The following is a 23,132-nucleotide window of genomic DNA, read 5'->3' as shown; positions in this document are numbered from 1 at the left end:
TCCACCTGTGGATCTTTTAAAATGTATAAGTCAGTAATGAGTGCACCTGACGGGCGACCTGGAAAACATGAACTATGTGGGGTCCTGAGGACCGAGTTTGAGAACCCCTGATACAGGGCATATGCACATAAACAATATTGTTAACTATATTGTTCATTGTGGTCACCGGGCCCCCCACTGATTGTGCATTCATTGATTATATTCAACTGTGTGCTCTGACACGGGGTGGGGGTGTCTAACTTACTGCAGATACTATTTACGTAGATGTGATTATCGTAGTTTGGCCAATGCACTTCTATTATTTATCCTCCATAGAGAGATGTCTAATCTCTTTTAGCTATTTTTGCTGCTATGTATCTGGGTGCTGGATCTTTGTATGTAAGCCCCATGCTTGGCCAGTGATGGAGGCGCTATTACACGGTGGGCCTTATTCTAGTTCACTCTTTCTGACAAAATCCTTCTTAGATGGACAAAACCATGTGCACTGCTGGGGGGCAGATGTAACTTGTGCAGAGAGAATTAGATTTGGGTGGGGTTTTACTTCAAAGTGAGATCTGTATTGCAGTGTAAAAATAAAGCAGCCAGTATTTACCGTGCACAGAAACAAAATAACTCATCCAAATCGAATTCTCTCTGCACATGTTACATCTGCCCCACCTGCAGTGCACATGGTTTTGTCCATCAAAGAAGGATTTTTTCAGAAAGAGTGAACTAGAATAAGGCCCTGTGGGCTGATTGGTGGGATGCATATGAAACGGGATCCTATAAATAAATAAATTAAATAATGCCTTCAGTAATGTCGGCATTTTGCTGTTAATATTTTGACTCAACCAAACCAATCTCCTTAAATGCATTATAATAATTTCATAACACCAGCAAGCTGCATATATTCTACGTACAATATATCTGTCTCTTTCCCAGCCCTGTTCTGAAGTGCTGTTCATTGACATATTTCATGAGTACAGCCAGATCCTCACACCTGTGCTCTTGGACATGGTTCACACCCTGCAAGGTAAGAGTCTTTTCTCATCGCTGTGACATGAAAGATTCGAGCTTGCTGCCAGCGCACCTGTCTCTGAGCGTGATGGTGTCAGGCACCTTCTGATAATCACAGACATGGGAGGAAAATGCGCCGACTTTACATTGTGTCTATTAGCTGAAAGGAGTCAAAGTTTTTTTCCTCTTTATAAAGCAACAAGTGTGTTATCACAGGGAATACTAATGATGGCATCCCATGAGCCACCAGCTTGTTTAGCAATTACTCCTGTAACAATATTAATATGTTTGAATAATCTGTGTAGTGCTCTTTATTCAATGTATTAGGTCTAAATGGCTGTATATAATATCTGTATAAATAGTGTGTTCCAGTGTCACCACATGTTGGGGGAAATTTACTAATAATAAGAATATGATTTTTCGTATTCTTAATACTGTTTTAGCGTTATGCAATTTTGTATTCCGGAGGGGAATTTACAAAGCAGTCAAATACGACTGCTTTGTAGTCCCCGATGTTGTATTAATTCGTATGAGTGGCTGTATATACAAATTCATATAGGCAGTCTGCACGAATAAGTCAGATCCGTGCTGGCTGCAGGGCCGGGTCTGGTTCCCAAAATACAGGGGACAAAATTAATAGGGGTCCCCCGTATTTTAAGAACCAGCCCCAGGCCCAACCAGCCAGCAGGGTAATGCTACAGCCGGGCGGAGACTTTTTATACAAGTCCCCCCGGCCAAAACATTAACGCTACCGACCAGTCAGCCTGGCCAGGGGTCCCGGGGAAGTGGGGACCCCCCAAATAAAGCCCCCCCCCCCCCTTCCTCCAGGACTTACCTGTCCAGGCTGAAGCCTGGTGCTGTCCCTGGTACCCCTTAGCGTTGGGTAGCGGGCTGATTAAAGTGTAAAAATTAGAATGAAAAACTATTGTCTAAAACTGTGGCACTATGAGTCCCAGCAAGCCTCCACCGCATGCTGGGACTTGGAGAACCACAAGTCCCAGCATGCGGGGCATTAAAGGGCCCGTTGGCACTTGTAGTTCCACAGTCATAGAAATAGTTAAAAAAAAACACACACTGACACCCATGAAAAATAAAAGTTTAATACATCCAAATCTCACTTTCTGATACTTAACTTTCTCACCAACATAGCTGTTTATATAAAGTTTTGATTCAATATTGTCAATGATAAATGAAAATATATATTTAAAAAAATCCTCAACTTTTCTGTTGTAAAAGGAACTATACGGTACTGCTTGTGTACTTCCCAGCTGCACTGTCAGTCTCGCCTTGGCATGTACTGTGCAATGACGAAGCACAAGGCTTTGGTTAATGTAGAATCTGACAGCTGAATGTTTAGTCTACCTGCAATCTGCTGACCACATCAGTGGATCTCTAATCACACAGCACCTTGTTCAATGGTACTTTATTTGTAGCTTGACATATTTGTGAATAGTCCCACTTAAAGAATAGCTTAAAGGTATATTTGCTGTATGTTATTTGATCAGTTTTAGCCATGCATCTAATGTGCACTTGTTGTAAAACATCTCTAAAGATCTTATAGAGGTGGTTGTTTATAAATTGCAACGTAAACTCTGACTTTTCATCCAAGCTAACCTAGAAAGGAGAGGCTTGTATTTATATACAGATTTTGTTTCTGTTTGTTTCTTTAGGTCCAACTCCTCTGGATGACTTAAATGCTTTACTCATTAAAGAAACTGGTAGGTAACATGTAATACATTTCCCCATCTGTCCTTAATGTTTAAGTATGTCTATATTGATTCCGGTGCAAAGATGTATATTTATAAACCTTCATAGGCTAGCCCAGTCATACCCAAACTTTTTGGAATCAAGGAACCCCTGAGTATCAGAATTTTTTTTTACGCCACACCTAGGGCACAAGTTTCACAATTATAAAGTAATTAAAAATATGAATTTGAGTAAATTGTGTTTATAGCTCACCCTTAAAGCCCGTACACACTGGGCGACTTTGAGCTGAACAAACAGCAGGTTTGAGCATCTTTCAGCTCAAAGCCGCCCAGTGTGTATGCCCTGGCGATGAGCGGTGAGTGTTGCGGTGCGCTCCCGCAGCATAGCCGGGAAAGCCATTCATCTGCTGGTATTACCAGCAGATGAGCGGCTTTGAGGACGGATTTGCATAGCTCTGCACTATACAAAGCTGTCCTCTCCCCTCCGTCGGCACCTGGCAGGGGGCAAAGCCGCTCAGTGTGTATGTATTGAGCGGCTTTCCCCCAGCGATGAATGCGATCATCACTGTCCATACGGGTGCCGGATGCGGTCCCGACAGTCATTTACCCAACGTTAAGATCCCGGCTGTCAAAACTCAGACAGACGGGTGCCCGACGGCCACCCGCTATTCTCCCTCGTGGGAATCCACGACCCCCATGAGGGAGAATAGAATAGGTGGCGAGCATATCAAGCCACCGTACCCGCAAGAGGCTTTGTTGCACTCACCATGCTGTCTGAGTCCGGGCAGTCGGGATCCCGATGTCAGGCTAATGACTGTCGGGATCCCGACTGTCGGTACCCTATACCACACCCGTCCATACATGCTGGGCATAGTCACCCAGTGTCTATGGACCTTTAGTATCAGTTATGTGCTAATGGACTGGATTCACTTCTGTTCTGTCTACAATGTGCTTTTTTACTTTGGGCATAAATTATTTTTTATGGACATGGACCACCAATCCAGGGCACCCTAGGGTGCCACAGGGCACAGTTTGGGAACCAGTGGGCTAGCTTGTTTTTCTGTGTGTAAGATGTGATTTATCTTATTGTGTGCATATTTGTGACCATAAGAATTTTTTTTTTTTATAAGTGCTTTAAGTGTTATTTTTGGCTATTTCATATGTGGAGACTTGTGTTTGTCAGATCTTTCCTGGCACCTCTGTTCATTTTTATGACTAATGAGCATTTTCCCTTTCATCCATCGGCCCTTAGTTTACAACGCTGTTGGACTTGCTGCTTATGAATTATTTGATAGTGTGGACTTCGATGAGTGGTTTAAAAGTCAGCTGCTGGGAGAACTTCAAATTACACATGAAAGGTGAGAATATTTCACCCACCTTCTGTATAAGGTGAAAACACAATGCTGACAGCGGCATTTTTCTGTGACCTACATCTTTTATTGCACGGCGACAGGCATTCATACCGGCTAGCCGTTCATGTCTGTATGGTCATCCCTTCCATCATCCTGTACCAGTTTGGCCTTCTCCACTTCGTGGAAAAGGAATTGTCTGTAACATAAATAGTAAAGGGGAACAAAAAAGGGAAAAACTTCATATCAGTAAACAGGGCTCTATGGAGAAACCGAATATGACTCAATCTTTTTCTTTGACTTGCTTCACTAAAATCTTTACTGCTCGGCTCCCTTTTGTCATAGATTATTTTTTTCATTACACCTAAAAGTTCCAAAATTTTATAGTTAGCACATACAAACTGACAGATGCAGAGCAGGGACTTTATACTTGTAGTTACAACGAACATGCTTTATGTCAGCACAGGTAGTAAAAGAAAGATCACATGTCCGTAATTAAATCCAGGGTATTTTAACATACTATGGGCCTTATTCAAAGATAAATGAAGTCCGCACAGCTGCCAATTTTAGACTGTCATGTCTGTCCCTCCCTCCATACTTACATATCGTTTCTGAGAACTTTTCATATCCTGTGTCTGCAGTACATTTATATCACACATTTCTTCTTCTTGGGCCTGTTTCAGCACCGAGCGCAGTTCCAATATATGTAAATAATATAAAAACATGCACAAATATATAGATGCCAGCATAAGCATTGTTTTTATTTACTACCATGCGACAGCCTGTCAAGTCATGCGATGTCTACTGTCTGCACTGGTAGATCCAGTTTCTCTGATATAGATGCACCGCACATCACAGCATCGACTACTCAAGTTGCCCCTGCACGTAAACAAGTTTCACGTACGGCCGCATTGCATTTGCAAATTGTGGGATTATATGCACCCATGCAATCCTGGGTGAATACACAGTGCACACGCTAGTGATGACACAGTGTACATGCCTAGTGATGGCAAACAATTTGGGTTCACCGCAGCTTGCACCAAAGATGGGAGGGTATAATCTGTATGGCCATTGTTGCTACTGTGCATTTCGGTTAATAGCGATGTCGTACACATATGCATACACCGTTGCACTGGTTCTTTTGCATATGCATAGTAAGAATATTTTAGGTCTGCACGTGTGCATTTTGCTGCCTATTGCTCCTGATTTCCTGCCTGGGAGTTGGACTACAGCCTTGTACATATGGGGTGACCCAGCCTCTATGCAGAGAGACTGGCTTATTTATAGGCAATGCCCCGCAAGCACTGTCTTTCCCTGCCGACGATGGCGTCTCGCGGGACTGCGCAACTACTCAGATTACTTAGAAATGGGGCGATAACCGCCCCTTGTGTACGCCCCATAAGCTCCATCTGTTAATGAGGCCCATTGTGAGCAATACTGAGGATTTTTCTAGCTGTTGTCACACTGCAGGTGCCTACATATTGTATAACGTGTATTGTGTGAGTATATTGTGAGATAAGTGATGTTTTCTTTTTGATAATGTTAATGTTTTATGTTTGCTTCATACTTTTTTTATGTTATATTATTTTGTAGGTATAAGCTATTACGTCGCAGAGTAATTTGGCTAATTGGACAGTGGATTTCAGTGAAGTTCAAAGCTGATTTGAGGCCACCTCTATATGAAGTCATTCTTAGTTTGCTACAGGACCAAGACTTAGTTGTAAGTACATTTAAGTTCAACATCATTAATTCAATATGTAAATAACTCCACTTAATTTGCTATGTTTTGTGTGTGTGTGTGTGTGTGTGTGTGTGTGTGTGTGTGTGTATGCATGTATGTATGTATATATAATATATGTATATATATATATATATATATATATATATATAAATATCTATATGGTACTTGTGTACTAGCACAGCGCCCACGATAATTAGTCGCCCGATTTTTTTATTGCATCGCATGCCATACACCTGATGGCATGCAATGCGATTTTGACCCATATACGATATTAAATTGTATAAGCACCCTAATGGGTGCTTACAATGCTTAAATGTACCCCCACGCCACCCCCCAAGTATAAACGTGAACCTGAAGCGTGACGAGCCCAGCGGTACGCGTCCTACGACCTTTTCATACCCCCACTATCCACGTCGGCATGGAGTTGATTTTATAAAGTGTGGCGAGAGCACGCGGATACCTGTGCAGCCCGCAAGGGGACGCTGATACCTGTGAAGGTATCCGCGTCCCCTCGCGGGGCTCGCCACGCTTCGGGCTCGGTGGCTCGCTGCGCTCGCCACACTTTATAAAATCAACTCCACGCCGACGTGGATAGTGGGGGTATCAAAAGGTCTTAGCACGCTTCGGGTTCACGTTTGTACTTGGGGGGTGTCGTGGGGGTGCATTTAAGCATTGTAAGAACCCATTAGGGTGCTTATACAATTTATAATTGCATCCCATCGTATTGTATGGCATTGTATGCCATATACAATGGCATACAATTTTAAAATTGTATGCCATTGTAGAACATCGGCCGATATCGCGTCGCATGCGATATGGTCTGCGATGCGATGGGCGCCGTGCTAGTATACAAGAGTACCATATATATATATATAGAGAGAGAGAGAGAGAGAGAGAGAGAGAAAGGAAGGACAGAAGGGGCGCCTCATACTGTAATACTTTTTAATTCTAAAAAACACACAGGTTCAACACTTAAAACCACGAGGATGGTATGCATACCAAAGTAATCCTCAGTTGTGGGCTACAGCTACCACATGATTTTATATCTACTACTCCACGGTATCTGCGGTTGTCACTCCAGTGGGCACCTTCTCCTCCAAGGGCTCCAGACACGCCAAACACCAGGTGGAACAGGGACAGCGTCACCCGCATGTTCTAGACATTGGGGAAAACAATCTGAACCCCAACTCGTTATCTCCCCAGTTTGCCAGTTGAAAACAGGACTGTTTTTGACGAGCAACGGATGGCCTAACACCAGGGGAACTAAAGGACAGTGAGTGAGATAAAGAACTATCTTCTCATGGTGTAACGCCCGAGAGTTAATTGAATTGGCGGGGCGCAACTCATCACCTGACCGTTGGGCAGTGAGTTGCCATCCAAACCTCGAATGGAAATGGGCCTATCCATTTTAACTTGAGGAATGCCAAGTGTCTTAGCCAAAGAAATATCAAGAAAATTCCCTGCGGCTCCACTGTCCACAAAGGCCTTTAAGGAAAGGTCAGAGTCGCCAGAGGAAATTTTCGCCGGGACCAACATAGAGTTTTGGGAGGAGACAAACTGAAGACCAAAGTGAACCTCCTCACCATTCACTTGGACTGAAAGTTTCCCTGACGCTATGGACAGTTCTTCACAAAATGTCCCCTTTTGTTACACAAAAAGCAGACCCCAAGGTTCCTTTTACGAAGACCCCCCCTAGAGGGGACCCTTGACAGACCCACTTCCATGGGCTCATCCAACTATTCTGCCGCTGTGTAGACCCCTGGGTAAGGCAACAATGCTGAATCCTTTTCAGCTCTACGTTCCCTAAGACGTCTGTCTATTTTAATCACTAGCTCCATGAGCTTATCAAGAGTAGTGGGAACTGGGTAGTGTAATAGACTATCCTTAATCTGTTCTGACAGCCCCAGTCTAAACTGGCTCCGCAGTGCTAGGTCATTCCACCCGCAATCATTAGACCACCTGCAAAACTCGGAACAATATACCTCTCCAGGATTTCTTCCTTGTTTGAGGGCTCTTAGATGACTGAGCGGCAGCCTCTCTATCAGGGTCATCGTACAACAGCCCGAGGGCTTTATAAAAGTTATCCACTGATGACAACGCCTCATCCCCAGCTTTTAAACCAAATGCCCATGTTTGGGGATCACCCTGGAGTAAAGATATAATAGTTCCCACCTGTTGGGCCTGAGAACCAGAGGACCGGGGTCTTAAGCGAAAATATAATCTACAAGGCTCTTTAAAGTTAAAAAAATCTATCTGGTCGCCTTAAAATCTATCAGGAAAGTTCATCTTAGGCTCCAGGGCGGCGTTCTGAGTGGAACGCGTGATACCTTCTTGAACCGGCACCTGAAGGGTGAGGTCTTGCATCATTTGAGTTAAACCCTGGACTTGCTCTGCAGGATTCATGTTGGGAGATGATAATATGGACACAGCAATCTCCCCTTTTCTTTTGGGGCCGGTGATACTGTTACACTCCAGGGAGTAATTTAGGATCCGGAATGGCGCCTGACTGAGCGGTGCCGCTATCCTCTGCACTAATTCTATTGGCCTTCTCTGACAGGTGACCACAGACTGCTGGATGCTAGGCTTCGCCTGTAGCCGCCACTTTTGAGAGGGCGAGTTAAGCCCGCCCTAGCTCCGGTGCAGCCAGGTGTATGTGGTTACAAGTCCGTGGCGACCGCCAGAGATAGGTCCAAGAGGAAAGCTGACTAAGCTGGTAACCCAAACTGAATATCGGTGTTAAGGAGAATATAAACGTATATATCCCTATCTTGACACAGGTACAGGTTAAAGGATAAATACACATGTAACCATAAAGAAAATATTGCGACCCAGTCGCACAACAAACCAGGCGACCCTCGTCCCAATAACTCCTACGCAACCTTGTCGCAAAACGGTGAAGTTGTATACTGCACAACTTCACAGGGTTACAATCCCAACAAAGCTAGGGTGATATCTCTCTTTATCACCCTTGCATTTATCTCTTGTTATGGCTTAATACATCTGCCCCATTGTGCGAAATACCAATTTTTTTTTTTTTTTTTTAAGTGAATGGAAGTCAGTAATTTTTTTAAATGGTTTTATCTTTGTATGTATGTATGTAAATCCCACTAGTGTGAAATAGTTTGAAGTTGCTCAGTTTTAAATGGACACATGGTCGTTTTATAAATGAGCGCTGTATGTCCATACACAATGGGCGACTATGCCCAGCGTGTAATGTCAGCAATGATTGCTACACTAAGAGGCTTTCCCCCTGACCGGCGACGGGGGGTGGGGGTGGCTTTGCATAGCGCAGCGCTATACAAAGCCGCTCATCTGCTGGTATTACATCAGATGAGCGACTTTCTCTGCAATGATGCCGGAGCACACAGCAGCGCTCACTGCTCATCGCCGGGCCATACACACTGGGCTGCTTTGGGTGGAAAGCTGCTCAAACTTGCTGTTTTGAGCGACTTTCAGCTCAACCTCACCCAGTGTGTACAGGCCTTAAGTGTTCTCTATAGGCATAGATAAAAAAGGGCTTATAGTTACGCTTAATCAATATATGTCATTGTGTAGCAATATTATGAAAAATGCTGCATGGTTACAAATGCAACACTGCAAAAAATGCAACATTTTTCCTAAAGCTTCTACGCAATGTGATACTTTGATTAAAGGTAACTATATAGCCCCTTTTCCTCTCTGTGCCTATAGATAACCCTTTCAGCACTCAGTCATAAACTATGTGTGTTTTTAATGTTATTTTCCTGCTCGATTTAATCCGTTCGCTTGAAGTGGGTTCTGTGCTTCTGTACTAGCTGCTGTGCGCTGAATGTTCCTACACCAGGTCTTTTATTTATTGTTTCATTTCTTCTTTTCTTTGTTCTGCTTTGCCTTTTCAAGGACATTGTTATTAGGTGTAGACCATTTGCAGAATTACAGTGGAATGATCATTTAATGTGACACGGCTCATTACAGTGTTGGGTATGCCTTTGCATGTCCTGGAAATAGATATCAAGTGTGAAATGCTTCGTCAATTAAATAATTGGCGGTAAACTGGGAGGAACCCAAAACTAGAATGAAACCAGAGATGTGCTTAATGAGCAGCAGATCGCTTTATTAACGGCCAATATGTACATAATACATGTGCGGTGACACGGATGCCAGTGAGGTCCCTCTCATGGCTGTTCTCTATGCCGTCCTCTACTCTAACAGATGTCTGGTCCTATCTTCACAACACTATGGGTTAGGAAAGGTTGGGTCTTGATGTAGCATCAAGAGGAAATAGTGATTTTAAAGCGGCCTGTATTTTCCTCCCCTTTTTGGAATTTAATTATTTCAACAAAATCAAGTTTATCTATCCAAAGCACTGTAGGAATACATCCTTCTTGCTATAGTTATTGCACAGTGCGTGCTATTTTTTATTATTATTATTATTATATTATCGGTACTTGTGTATAAGCATGGCGTCCACTAAGCAATTTGCTTAGTGGGCTATTCTGCGTAGGAAAATCGCATCCGCCATTTTAGTGCCATGCGATTTTCCTATGTAAGTTATTCACTGCTCTCTCAGCCCCGGGCCATCGCATCGCATCTGCCGCAAAATCGCATGCTATGCCATGACATTAGGTATACAACAATATGATTGTATGTCCCCAAAATAGGTTTAACGCACCCCCCCACTATCCACGCCACCCAGAAGCGTGGCGAGCAGCGGTGGAACGCATCCTCCAACTTTTTCATTACCCCACTATCCACGTCGGCGTAGAGTTGATATTATATAATGTGGCGAGCGCAGCGAGCGACCGAGCCTGAAGCGTGGTGAGCACGCGGAATACATGTAAAGTAATCCGCTGCGCTCGAATCACTTTGGAGTAGCATGGATAGTTAAACCTATTTTGAGGACATACAATCATATTATTGTATAGCTAATGTAATGGCATCGCACACCCTATAAAATCATATGCGATCGCATGCGATTTTGCGGGACATGCGATGGCCCGGGGCTGACTTAAAAATCGCATCGCATCGCATGACCCTTAAATGGCCCATGCGATGCGATTTCCCTACGGTGCCGTACGTAGCAAAACTGGGCGCAGTGATAATACACAAGTACCATATTATCATTTTATTTATAAGGCTCCACAAGTGTTTCACAGCGCCATACAAAGGAACAGTACAGGGAGACAAAACCTAGTATTACATTGAATATATAACAAAAATTACAGGTAAAGAGCGCCACAGTTCAATACACATTACAGCTTAAATATAAAGTAATGAGGACTCAACATACAGTACTACTAGAGGCTTGTGGCCAATGATGGAGATGAGTATGCGGACGGAGATGGTCACTGAGTGTTGGAGTATAGGAGAGCTGTGAGTGAAATGTGAAGAGAAGTGGGCTTTGACAACAGGAGGAAAGCGTGCCCTGCTCTGAGGAGTTTACAATCTAGTAGCAAGGGGAGACACACAGATTACAAGAGGTGCAAGCAAGTGGGGTGGTGGCTAGATAGCAGGATTTAAGCAGTCAGGGGGTCGGAGAACCAGCCTCCAGACCAATGTTCCCTCTAATTTTATGATGGCTGTGTGCGGCAAAAGATTTTGGCTGTGCAACTTTGGAAGGAAATTTTAATTTTTGTGCGTCACTTATATATCTGGAAAATGACGTTTAGCATTTGTGTTAGCTTTACTTCAAAATTATAGTAAACATTCAAAACACAGCACACAATGTAGTTAATGGGTGAAACACACATTACTTGAATCCACAACTGCAAAAAGGGACCACTGCTGCTTTGTGCGCTCTGTTGTAATGTCTGTGCGCACGCTCGTCGAGTTGTGTGCGCGCGCACACAACTTAGAGGGAACACTGCTCCAGACTAAGTTATGCAGTGGAAGGGTACGCTTTGATCAATAGGTGAGTTTTCAGTGCCCGTTTGAAGCTTTGCAAGATCGGGGAGAGCCTAATTGTGAGTCTATTTGTCCATTTGTCTTTGCCCTTGCATATTCCACAATGAATGCTCAGAGTGCAATTGCTTTCTTTGTTGCCACTTGCCTACTTGATAGGTGAGGCTGAGGCCCACGAGTGCTTGTAGTTTGACATTGGTGTAAAGATCACTTCATTTTCCAGGAGCGTTATGTTGGACTGATTTGGCGGTTCAGATGAAACATTGCTCAGTGTGTACCCACCTTAATGGCCGTGAGCAGGAACAGTAATCCACCTGCTCTGGCCTAGCAGGAAATGACAATGAAATAGAAAAGATTACACACGTCATACCTTACTTATGGAACCTCCCTCATATATTTACGTATATGAGAACCATGATCATTTTTCTTTTTTTTTTTTTTTTAAACCTGATATCCATTTTTGAAAAAGTATAATTCGCTCAGAATACAGTGAACACTTGATAGGGCCTAATTAGTATTTTCTATATTTCTTTAAATGATTTTGAAGTCCAATCCAAAGTGCTAGTTTATTAATAGAGCTTTAACAAGTGGTGACTAGCTCATTATTAATATGTATTAGACAATAATACGCTTTACTCCTTCACTCACCAGGACACAGAGGAGTGGGTGACAAAAAGCACATTAGTCATTTGTTTAATTGGCTAAATAGTTGTATCGTTTTGTCAGTATTGTTAATGACAGGCAACATAATGAACACATTTAACGGCAGAAAGCCTTTCCTCATTAAATTACTGTCAAATGCTTCCTTAAGGTTTTTTCTCTGCCTTTTATGTAACCATAATTGTACTATTGATAATGACAGTAATTGAAGTAATAGGTACTAAATCTTAATTGCTATTTAAGGAAATAAATGTTCACAGACTGGGTCTCTTTTTTTTTCTTAAAGTCAAAATGATGTTACAGACTGGTCTCTAGTAATTTATATTAAGAAACATACCGTAAAAAATAAACACCTCATGAATTAAGGACTGATCTGTACTGACTGGGGCAGCACGGACGGTGTAATGGTTAGCATTACTGCCTCAAAGCACTGAGGTCATGGGTTTGATTCCCACCATGGCCCTAACTGTGCGGAGTTTGTATATTCTCCCTGTACTTGCCTGGGTTTCCTCCGGGTACTCCGTTTTCCTCTTACATTCCAAAAATATACTGGTAGTCTAATTGGCTCCCAACAAATTAACCTTAGTCTGTGTGTGCGTGAACATGTGGTAGGGAATATAGATTGTAAGCTACACTGGGACAGAGACTGATGTGAATGTTCTAATATACTCTGCAAATCGCTGTGGAATGTGTATGCGCTATATAAGAAACTTTTAATAAATAAATTCAAGAAAGTCACTGGACTGAACATTAAAGAAAATAAATAATAGGTTGATTTTTTTTCGATGGATTGTCTTTGAAAATCTTATTTCCATTTAAACCTGGGCACGGATTAGACCATGTTGCAAATGATGCAATATTGCTCATGATTTTCCTGGCATCACAAATGACATACAGTAGTGCAAACACACCAAACGATTTTCCTAAAGATCTCGTCTGTAGCCACATCCAGGGGTATAGCTGTCGTTGACGATATCTTCAGGTTGAGCTCCATGTCCTGACCACACAGGATATCGCTATTGACCCACGGCAGCTCTCATCGCTAACAGTATACACAGTGCATACAGTACATAAAAATGTCATTATGACTGGTTGTTGTCATTCATATGATTTTAAGTTTTGTCCAATTTGTAGGCCTCTTTAGAAATATTACAGAATTGGTAAATGAAAAATAAAATTAATTCAGATCTGACACCCTTCAATGCTGTCGTTACCAGCAGCATTGAATAGGTGAGTTCCGATATTTGCCCTGTCAGGAAATATTGACACAGATTAAGTACCCCCCTCGGTCTGTTTGATACATGTGTTTTGGTCATGTTTTTGTATTTTTAACTTTTATTTTTGTGCTGTAAAGTACAGATGGCGCCATCTTATCTATCCCTTTAATAGGATTAAGTGAGCCAGAGCTGATGGACATACTCCTCTGCTAATCCCCTACTGTATTGTTCTATGTATTGTATTGCAGCTGAGATCAATAGATGATAATATGCCTTGGCTCACCAGAGAAGGCTGGTTGAGGAAGGCTCTACCCCTGCCATTTTGTTACTACCCAATTTGTTGTATCCCGGTTTCCAATTGTAAAGCATAACGGAATATGCTACACTATAGAAGAAACTGTAAATAAATAAATAATACTTCTTTCTGAATATGAGCGGGGCGCTGTATAAATGGAATTTCAGATGCTAGACTAATTTATTTCCTCGATACACGGATATAAAAGAATAATAACTTCTGTTTCATTGATCAACTTCGCTATAGGAAAAAAAACTGTTTTTTTTTTCCCTCAAAGAGAATGCGTACACGGCTTAAGTAAACAAGCAAAATAATGAATTGTCTTTCTAATTTTCTTGCGTCCTTTCATCCTCCCATATTCCCCGGCTCACCAGAAACAGAGCTATCTCATAAAGAAATAGAATGCAAACTTACAGGGATTTAAGACAGGCGATGGGAAAGTGCAAGTTAATGTATTTCTGCTTTTAACAAAGTACAGAGAGAACGTTCTGCTGAAATAGATAAAATATCTGAAATTAGCCGTTCACTTTGAATCCAACAACAGCACCTCCCCAGTGGTTTCCAGATGTACACTGCCAATCTGTGTGTGTAGCCGCCCCATTATTACCCAACTATTCAGTGACGCTTTACTTACTCTTTATCATCGCCCGGAGTTTGTTGTTTCACATCTTTGTTCTCTTCTGATGTGTTCTTCCTTTATTGCTGCCAACAATGCAGTTTGCTTATCAGCACGTTGCGTATAAAGCTGCACAAACACCGTCCCCTTGTGTACTGGGATGTTTTTTGTTGACTTGGTAATTGGAAATAAATTGCCATATTCACTATAACATTGAAATGAAATAGATATCCGCTTCAAAGTGGGAAGACTCTTCATGTCCTGGCTGTCATCTCCCTCTACATACAGCCTCCGAGAGAAGGGATGATGATGTCTATTGCGTATACCTAAATAGCTCTTTATCCTGAGAGCATGTCCAGTGGCTCATTATTCGTTTGTGTAGGTCGCTGCTCCGTACTCATCCTCCTGGAACTCTCTGCTGCTGGAGACACCGATAAAAACCCTACACTCTACCACTAGCATCTCGCCCTTCGTACTATATGTTGTGGTCTCACAAGGCTCTGTCCTTGGCACCCTGCTGTTCTCACTGTGCAAATCTCATCCTGAGAAACTAGCGTGTTTCTCCTCCAGCACCACCGCTACACTACTGACTCCAGAATCTGTCCCTTGTTCCCCTCCTGCTCTGTAATATGTCTCTGTAATCTCCATATGGATGTCCCTCTCCATTAATCCTTATACTGTATGCAGTCCATTCCACTCCTGTAAATTTCACATTAGATATATTGTCCGAATACACCCTTATTGTAATAATAATAAAATGTATAGTAGTAGTGATAGTAATAATAGAGATAATATCATTTATAAAGCTCTTTTCTCCTAGTAGGACTTTAAGTGCCGTACATTTGCCTTTAAAACACAAAATACAAAACCAGTTTAACCCCATTTGAGAGCCAAGTGACTTTGTCAAAATAGGTGTGAAAATTGGCAAGCAAACATTTGTAGTCATCGTAATGACCGGTAATGTTTGCCTTATATAGGAAATGTAATCTGTTTTGTACACATTTTTTATTTTAATTTATATAACATATGTGAGCGACGCTGTCATTTTTAGTGGATATTTTGCGCATCTCTCACAGAGGTGTTACCACTCAAAGGGTTAACAGTGGATATTAGTGATATGCTGAGAGAACAGGAAAGTCTGGAGTTAATATTCAAAGCATTCTGGAGTAGAGGCTTCTCGAACTGTGCGGGGAAGAGAGTTCCAAAGAGTCAGAGTCACAATTATATCTGTCAATGCCAGATCGGAGGAAAGGGCCCTCACACACTATTCTGACGCCAATATTGACGGCGGTGGTACCCGGCAGGGGGGAAGGGATGCATACACACTTGCCAATGACGCACATGAGGGCGGTGGGGTATCAGCGGCGGGGAACGAGGGTCATACTGCTGCATGACCGTCTTTGATGTCCTCCCTCGTCTGAACATGCTGGACAAGGGGAGAGGGTCATTAACAGTGTGCATCGTTAAGGATACACAGCGTACACACTGGACCATATTCACAATATCGTTCAGAACGCTCTTCGGTGACCATTGAATGATTTATTTCCCCTTCGGCCGCATGCCAGGGGATGTGTACTCGTACACATCTCCTCGCATGCTAGCAAGGGGATGCAGACATTGGGGGGGGGGGGGGGGGGTTTGGCAGGGTTGCATGGTGCTGACCTGTTTGATAGGCTGCGATTATACGCACCCTAGCGAACGAGTCTGATTCAGGCGCAAGTGTCCACTATCATTTAACTTAAGTTTAAGACTCCAAAAACACTAAGCAATGGAGGACACATCTGTGTCACATAGTGCGCTATCCGTATTTGTTGCAAACCTACAGAGGATGAGCAGCTCATTCTTACTGTATAGTCCAACAATGCTAACTTAGAGAAGAAGTCTTAGGAGAGGGTCCCTCACATTTAAGGGAAAGATGTGGTTCATTCATTCTTACAATATTGTACTGTTATTTTGACACAATTTAATATTTCTCATTTATTAGAACCACTTTCCTCACTGTTTGTTACTTATATTCTCTTAGAGTACTTGTGTTCTGCCTTTGCTGTGACACGTGCGGCACTTTGTATATAAGGGTTGACAACGAGCGATAGGTGACCCAGAACTGCGTTTTTAACATCATGTTCTGTGAAGCAATTATTTTAATTGTTTTCTTGATGTTCCAGGCTTACTCATTACATTGTGCAAGTTAACTTTTCAACCTTGGCATTAAATATGTAAAGAATTTTAGTTATTAATATTTATGGGATTTACAACGATTTTTTTTATTTTTATTTTTTTACCTATTATAGATTTTTATCTGTTCAGTTATTGAACTGCACGTAGTATAAAGAGGGTCTCTCTAAAAGCACAGGGACAATTACACCTTCTAAATGTTGCCATGGAGCCCACAAAGCTCAGGCTACACCCCAGGGTGAGGCTCCCAGGCATATTCATGTTGGTATAAATTGTTCCGAGTAGGGATCTTACCTCCCAACAATCACCAGAAGAGGGCGCACTGCATGCTGCGTACCTGCATCCTTAAACACTACAGTGAATGCGGCAGCCTCCTCTTTGTACAGCAAGCGAATACCTCCCAACTGCCATGCAGATATGGACAGTGACCTGGTCACAGTACGTTGAGACTGTCCTCTAAAAAAATAACAGTTGTGAATTATGGAATAGCACAAGGCCCCAATCAGCAGCAGTTGCAGGTTTGCTAAAATAGCGAAACTGCAACTACATACTTTCACATGGTGGGGGCAGCCCAGCGTAAAATGCCCACCCTTTATTGTGATCAAAATCACTTCTCTGTTATTGCCGCCATCCCAGCGATTAGGGTCACCGCCTGCTATCGCATCTTTCCGTGATTTGTTTGCACTTCTTACTCACGCTGTATAGTGTACGAAAATCACCTGTGTGCAATTTGACTTCTGTGCTCAATCCTGTATCGGGCCCACAGCTCCCAACTTTGTTTTATAAAGAGAAGTAGAGAGACTATTGTTCCTCACATATTTCTCTCCCAGCTCATCCTGTTCCTCTGTAGTTATTCTCCCCCAGGATTTTCCTGCTGTGATCATTCTCCCACAGGATTATCCTGCTCTCCCCCATATTTATTCTCCCAGAGATTATCCTGTTCCCCTGTAATTATTCTCCCCCAGATTATATTGCTCCCCTGTAATTCTTCTCCCCAGATTATGCTGCATCCCTGTTATTATTCTCCCCCAGAATATTTTGGTCCCCTGTAATTCTTCTCCCCCAGATTATCCTGCATCCCTGTTATTATTCTACCCTACATTGTCCGGCTCCACTGTATTTATTCTTCCCCATATTATCCTGCTCCCCTGTATTCTTCCCTAATTAAGTTTTTCCCCTGTATTTATTCTCCCCATATAATACTGTTCCCTGTATTTATTCTTCCCCATATTTTCCTGCTCCCCTGTATTCTTCAGAATTAAGTTGCTCCCCTGTACTTATTCTCCCCCATATTATCCTTCTCCCCTGTGTTCATTCTCCCCCATGTTATCCGGCTCCCCTGTATTTATTCTCCCCCATGTTATCCTTCTCCCTGTTTTCATTCTCCCCCATGTTATCCTGCTCCCCTGTGTTCATTCTCCCCCATGTTATCCTGCTCCCCTGTATTTATTTTCCCCCATGTTATCCTGATCCCCTGTATTTATTCTCCCCCATATTATCCTGCTCCCCTGTATTTATTCTCCCCTATATTATCCTGCTCCCCTGTATTTATTCTCCCCCATATTATCCTGCTACCCTGTGTTCATTATCCCCCATATTATCCTGCTCCCCTGTGTTCATTCTCCCGCATATTATCCTGCTCCCCTGTATTCTCCCCTAATTAAGTTGCTCCCCTGTATTTATTCTCCCCATATAATGCTGCTCCCTGTATTTATTCTCCCCATTTAATACTGTTCCCTTTGTTTATTCTCCCCCATATTACCCCGCTCCCCTGTATTCTCCCCAATTAAGTTGCTCCCCTGTATTTATTCTCCCCCATATTATCCTGCTCCCCTGTATTTATTCTCCCCCATATATCCTGCTCCCCTGTATTTATTTCCCGCACATTATCCTGCTCCCCTGTATTTATTTTCCCCCATATTATTCTGCTCCCCTGTATTTATTATCCCCCATATTATCCTGCTCCCCTGTGTTCATTCTCCCCCATATTATCCTGCTCCCCTGTATTCTCCCCTAATTAAGTTGCTCCCCTGTATTTATTCTCCCCATATAATGCTGCTCCCTGTATTTATTCCCCCATATAATACTGCTCCCTTTGTTTATTCTCCTACATATTACCCTGCTCCCCTGTATTCTCCCCAATTAAGTTGCTCCCCTGTATTTATTCTCCCCCATATTATCCTGCTCCCCTGTATTTATTCTCCCCCATATATCCTGCTCCCCTGTAATTATTCTCCTCCAGCTCATCCTGACATCATTCTGAGTAAAGGGAAGGGTTCTGACATTGATGTAAATAATTATATTACAGTACTTTCTTATATAACTACCAAAAAAAACGGGAAACTTTGTTTAGCTAAATTTTGGTAGCAGATTACAAATTAAAGGGATTATGAATATTTGCATATTTTTTGCCCATGTCCCATCTGTTTTTTAACATAATCAAAATACTTTGTAATCTGCTAATTTAACATCTACAAAGTAGGTTATGGAAATTGTATTCCAAATTGCTCAGTTCCTTCTGTCTCTTTTGTTTGTTTTTTTAAGCAATAATCTGATTGTTAAAAAAATCCCCTTCCACCTCCGAAATGTCATTGCATCTGTGCATATAATTGCTTAGAATAAAGATGGGGGATTTAGCTGCGTAAGGGAATGTGAATAGTGTGCTGCCGAGTATGGATGGGAAGATACAATTAAGCATATCATTATTTTTTGCCTTTTAAGATACTTTAGGTTTAGCAAGTTAGAAAATACATAAATTGTATAAACCGCTTTGTCAATACCACTGTTTTTAGCCTGGAATACTACTACTTCTTCACACCTCTTCATCACCATTATTGTGCTTCTGTCACACAAAGTGGTGCAGCCATTGCCGTTTTTTATTTATGAGCATCTTTCCACAGTGTGGTCAACAGTGTAAAGGCCCGAGTCCTGCCACCCCCCCCCCCCCCCTTCCTAGTTGTTGGGTGCAGGAAAGAGCTGTGACTGCTGTGTGCTGTGCAATGGAGTTTAGCAATCACATCACCCCATTGGTTTTCACCTGGCATCCCCTTGTACGGCACACAGAAGCCTACAGTATATCCCGGTTACAGGATACATGTTCCGTCTACATAAGTATAAATGAACGATGTGTGTGTGTGTGTGTGTGTATGTATGTTCCACGATAACTCTCAAATGCTTTAAACTTTGCACACTATCTTATCATCTTAAGGGTCCATCTAAGGGGGGTGATTCTGATTGGTTGGTAAAAGCAAACTTCTTCTTTAATGGACAAAACCATATTCACTGCAGATGGGGCAGATGTAACATGTGCAGAGAGTGTTAGATTTGGGTGGGATGTGTTCAAACTGAAATCTAAATCGCAGTGCAAGAATAAAGAAGCCAGTATTTACTCTGCACAGAAACAAAATAACCCAACGTAACTCTCTCTGCACATGTTACATCTGCCCCACCTGCAGTGCACATGGTTTTGTCCATTAAAGAAGGAGTTTGCTTATGCAAACCAACCTGAATCACCCCCTAAATTCAAAGATTTGTTTAATAGCTCTGCTATTTCTGTTGTTTTCATGCCTTGTGATTGGAAAGCTTATGACTTTATGAATACAACACAAATAACAGACTCCCTTAAGTGGACCTTTAAAGGCCTATAAGGGTCCGTTAAATGAAAAACCATCTTCACTTTACAAAACTTTTGACAAACTGAAATTAATAAGCGACTCATCGGCAGAGTGGTCTGTGAATCGAACACTGCAGATATCGTTGTGAAATCCATGTGAGATCTTTATTTATCTTGATTGCATATTCATTGAGGGATTTCGGGATCTTCTGTACCTGCTGCAGCAGCATCTGCCCTGCTGCGGTTGGTAAGGGTAGGAGGATAGATGGAGACTGCTTTGCTGCTGCAGCAGCTCCTGCCCTGCTGTGGTTGGGAAGGAAAGGTGGAACAAGAATTGCATAAGCATAAACTTTCCCCCATCCGTCGGACGGGCCTTAAGACTAGTAAAGCATAAAAGCCATAAGAGATCACATCTATTTTATTTTTATTTGGTTTCTCCAAGACAAAATCTGGCCCAAGTTAGAGGATACATACTGTACCTATTGGGCAGTATTCAATGCCGCCAAACCTCGCTGAATACAAGCCACCCTAGTCATCTAACCCCTCACCGGCCGCTCGCCCTTTCTGTGTTCCGTGGGAATCCTTGCTGGCGAGGACTCCTCCGAACTGTGCTGTTTTGACAGCCACGCTGCCCATTTCCACCTCGCTGGAAAAAGAAACAGCAAGGTGGAAACGGCAAGTGCAGCGAGGGGAGGGGGGGGCGCATTTGAATACTGACCCGCAAGCTGTGACTGTGAGTTATTGGCACTGCTCTCCTTCACAAGGTACGGCGCTGCGGACACTTTGTGGCGCCTTATAAATAAACGTACTACTACTACAACTCGCCATGAGGCATTGAATATACCCCATGGTATTTTATTTTGACACTCTATTGGTGTTGCATAAATAATGAAATATGATCAGTATTATTCATTATGCACAAACAAAAGAAACAAAAGGGGGAGTGTAATAGCCTGAGAGAAGCAGGAAGTGTGCGGGTTCACCCGTTGCATTTAAAGCAGCAACAAAGCAGAATCTAACAGGGGTGTCAAACTCAAATTCATCGGGGGCCGCATCAGCAGTTTGGTCACCCTCAAAGGGCCGGTTGTATAGGACTATGTGTCCACTCTTTATTATCATAATAAATTATTGTCATTGCATTCAATTATTACTGTTTTGTAAGTAATAACTTAAAGTAGAAACATAGTCAGAATAATGACAAGTAGATATTCAAATGTGCAATTTATTGAAAAATTATTTTTGGTAACAAACAGTAATTTTTTTTTTTTTAAAACATACAAATATTGCCAACCACTGTTTATTACACATATGGAAAACACAAGGCATTAAGGCCCTTATTATAGTTCACTCTTAGAGGCAAATTCATTCTTAGATGGACAAAACCATGTGCACTGCAGGGGGATCTACAGTACATCTGCCCCACCTGCAGTGCACCTGGTTTTGTCCATCTAAGAAGGAATTTGCCCCCCTTAACCCCCCCTTAACTAGTCAGCTCAAGCTGAGGATTTCTGGGGAAATGGAGACCCTCCCTCCAATAAAGGTCTCCATCCCATCCATGTCACCCAAGGTCTGACTCTGAAGTGAATCCCAAAACGATCACATGGTGGCTTGGTGGGCTGCTGGTGGCATATTAAAATAAGTATATTTAATGTACTTATTTAATAAATAAGTATATGAAATATACTTATTTCATATACCAGCAATACAGCCCACCAAGCCACCATGTGACAAGACTCTGTGCTGCAGCTTGCAGCAGGTGTGTCACACCATAGCCAGCATCATTCATATATTATTTGGAGTGAGAGCCACTGCTGCACTTACTTCAATGCTGTGTGGCAGCAGGCTCCGCAAAAGGTGCTGATCCCCCCTCCGTCGCGCGCCAGGGCAGGCCAGCCGTCACCGCACCCACACCTTACGGTCAGGCTTTGCTCCTTTGCCTGAGAGTACTGCGCAGGGTGCACGGCATGACGTAATCACGCACGTCGCCGGGCAGCGCACTGAACTCCTGGGAACGCTCTGCGCTAGCGTTCTCAGAAGGCAGCCGGCTTTACAGACTGGCAGCGGCAGCGCGGGCCAGTAGACTTGGTCTGGCGGGCCGGATTTGGCCCGCGGGCCTTGGGTTTGACACCCGTGCTTTAATAGGTTTTCTCATGTAAATGATTGCCCCTTTTTAAAAAAAAATTCACAGGAGAACTCGCACTTCTCGCAGGCTTTTACATTCTCCCCCAAACTATCCAAGTATATTTTTTTTCTCAAGAGTTTTAAATGGAAGTGTTACTTTTCTTCCTGTCTGTGGTGTTCAGTCCAATGCTCATTTAGTTCTTATAATATGCTCAGAATGCCTGTAGCACTTGTACAGTAAGAGCCATTACACCACTACCATTTAAATCAATAGCACTTTCTGCTTTGATACATTTCTGTAATATTACTGAAATGGGAATTTGCTGTGGAGCCTTGGATTCATTTTAAAATAAAACATTTTCTATTAATGTTGTGTATTGCTGGGGAGCAAGATGCCTATTACTGTATGTTATGTAGTAAGGTGATCATCCCATATTAGTTGCTCCATCAGGATCTGGGATTTTGTGCTGCATGAAGTATGATTCTCTTTTCCTCTTACAGTACAGGTGCTGCCCAATATTAAACACAATCAAAACTGTTCTACATTCAAAGATATAGTGTGGAATTACATTTCAGTTGTGGGTTTTCATAAAAAGGTACATCTTGTACCACTAGATGAGAACAGACCCCTCCCAGGTTCCCCAACAGCTCTGACACCTGGGAGAGGTGAATGTTCCTAGGGCTGATAATGGTCACCACCATGGATTGGCCACATCTGATCTCCTTCAATAGCGTTGGCTGTTTACTTACTTGCTATTTACCA

General features: G+C 42.6%; 1 protein-coding gene across 5 annotated transcripts in view; it reads left to right on the top strand.

The window, feature by feature from the left end:
- Positions 1 to 23,132, top strand: part of IPO11 (importin 11) — a 376,178-nt gene that overhangs the window by 136,677 nt on the left and 216,369 nt on the right. For all 5 annotated transcript variants that reach the window (XM_083153175.1, XM_083153179.1, XM_083153188.1 and 2 more), the window contains exons 13-16: positions 922 to 1,012; positions 2,667 to 2,714; positions 3,955 to 4,060; positions 5,645 to 5,771. In XM_083153175.1, coding sequence (XP_083009301.1) covers positions 922 to 1,012; positions 2,667 to 2,714; positions 3,955 to 4,060; positions 5,645 to 5,771 — 372 coding nt within the window. The remainder of the gene's footprint in view (positions 1 to 921; positions 1,013 to 2,666; positions 2,715 to 3,954; positions 4,061 to 5,644; positions 5,772 to 23,132) is intronic.

This window comes from Crinia signifera, chromosome 1 (genome assembly GCF_055691185.1).
Source record: "Crinia signifera chromosome 1, ASM5569118v1, whole genome shotgun sequence".
NCBI lineage: Eukaryota > Metazoa > Chordata > Amphibia > Anura > Myobatrachidae > Crinia > Crinia signifera.
The sequence above is the reverse complement of the archived record's forward strand: the minus strand, read 5'-3'. Positions and strand labels throughout refer to the sequence as shown.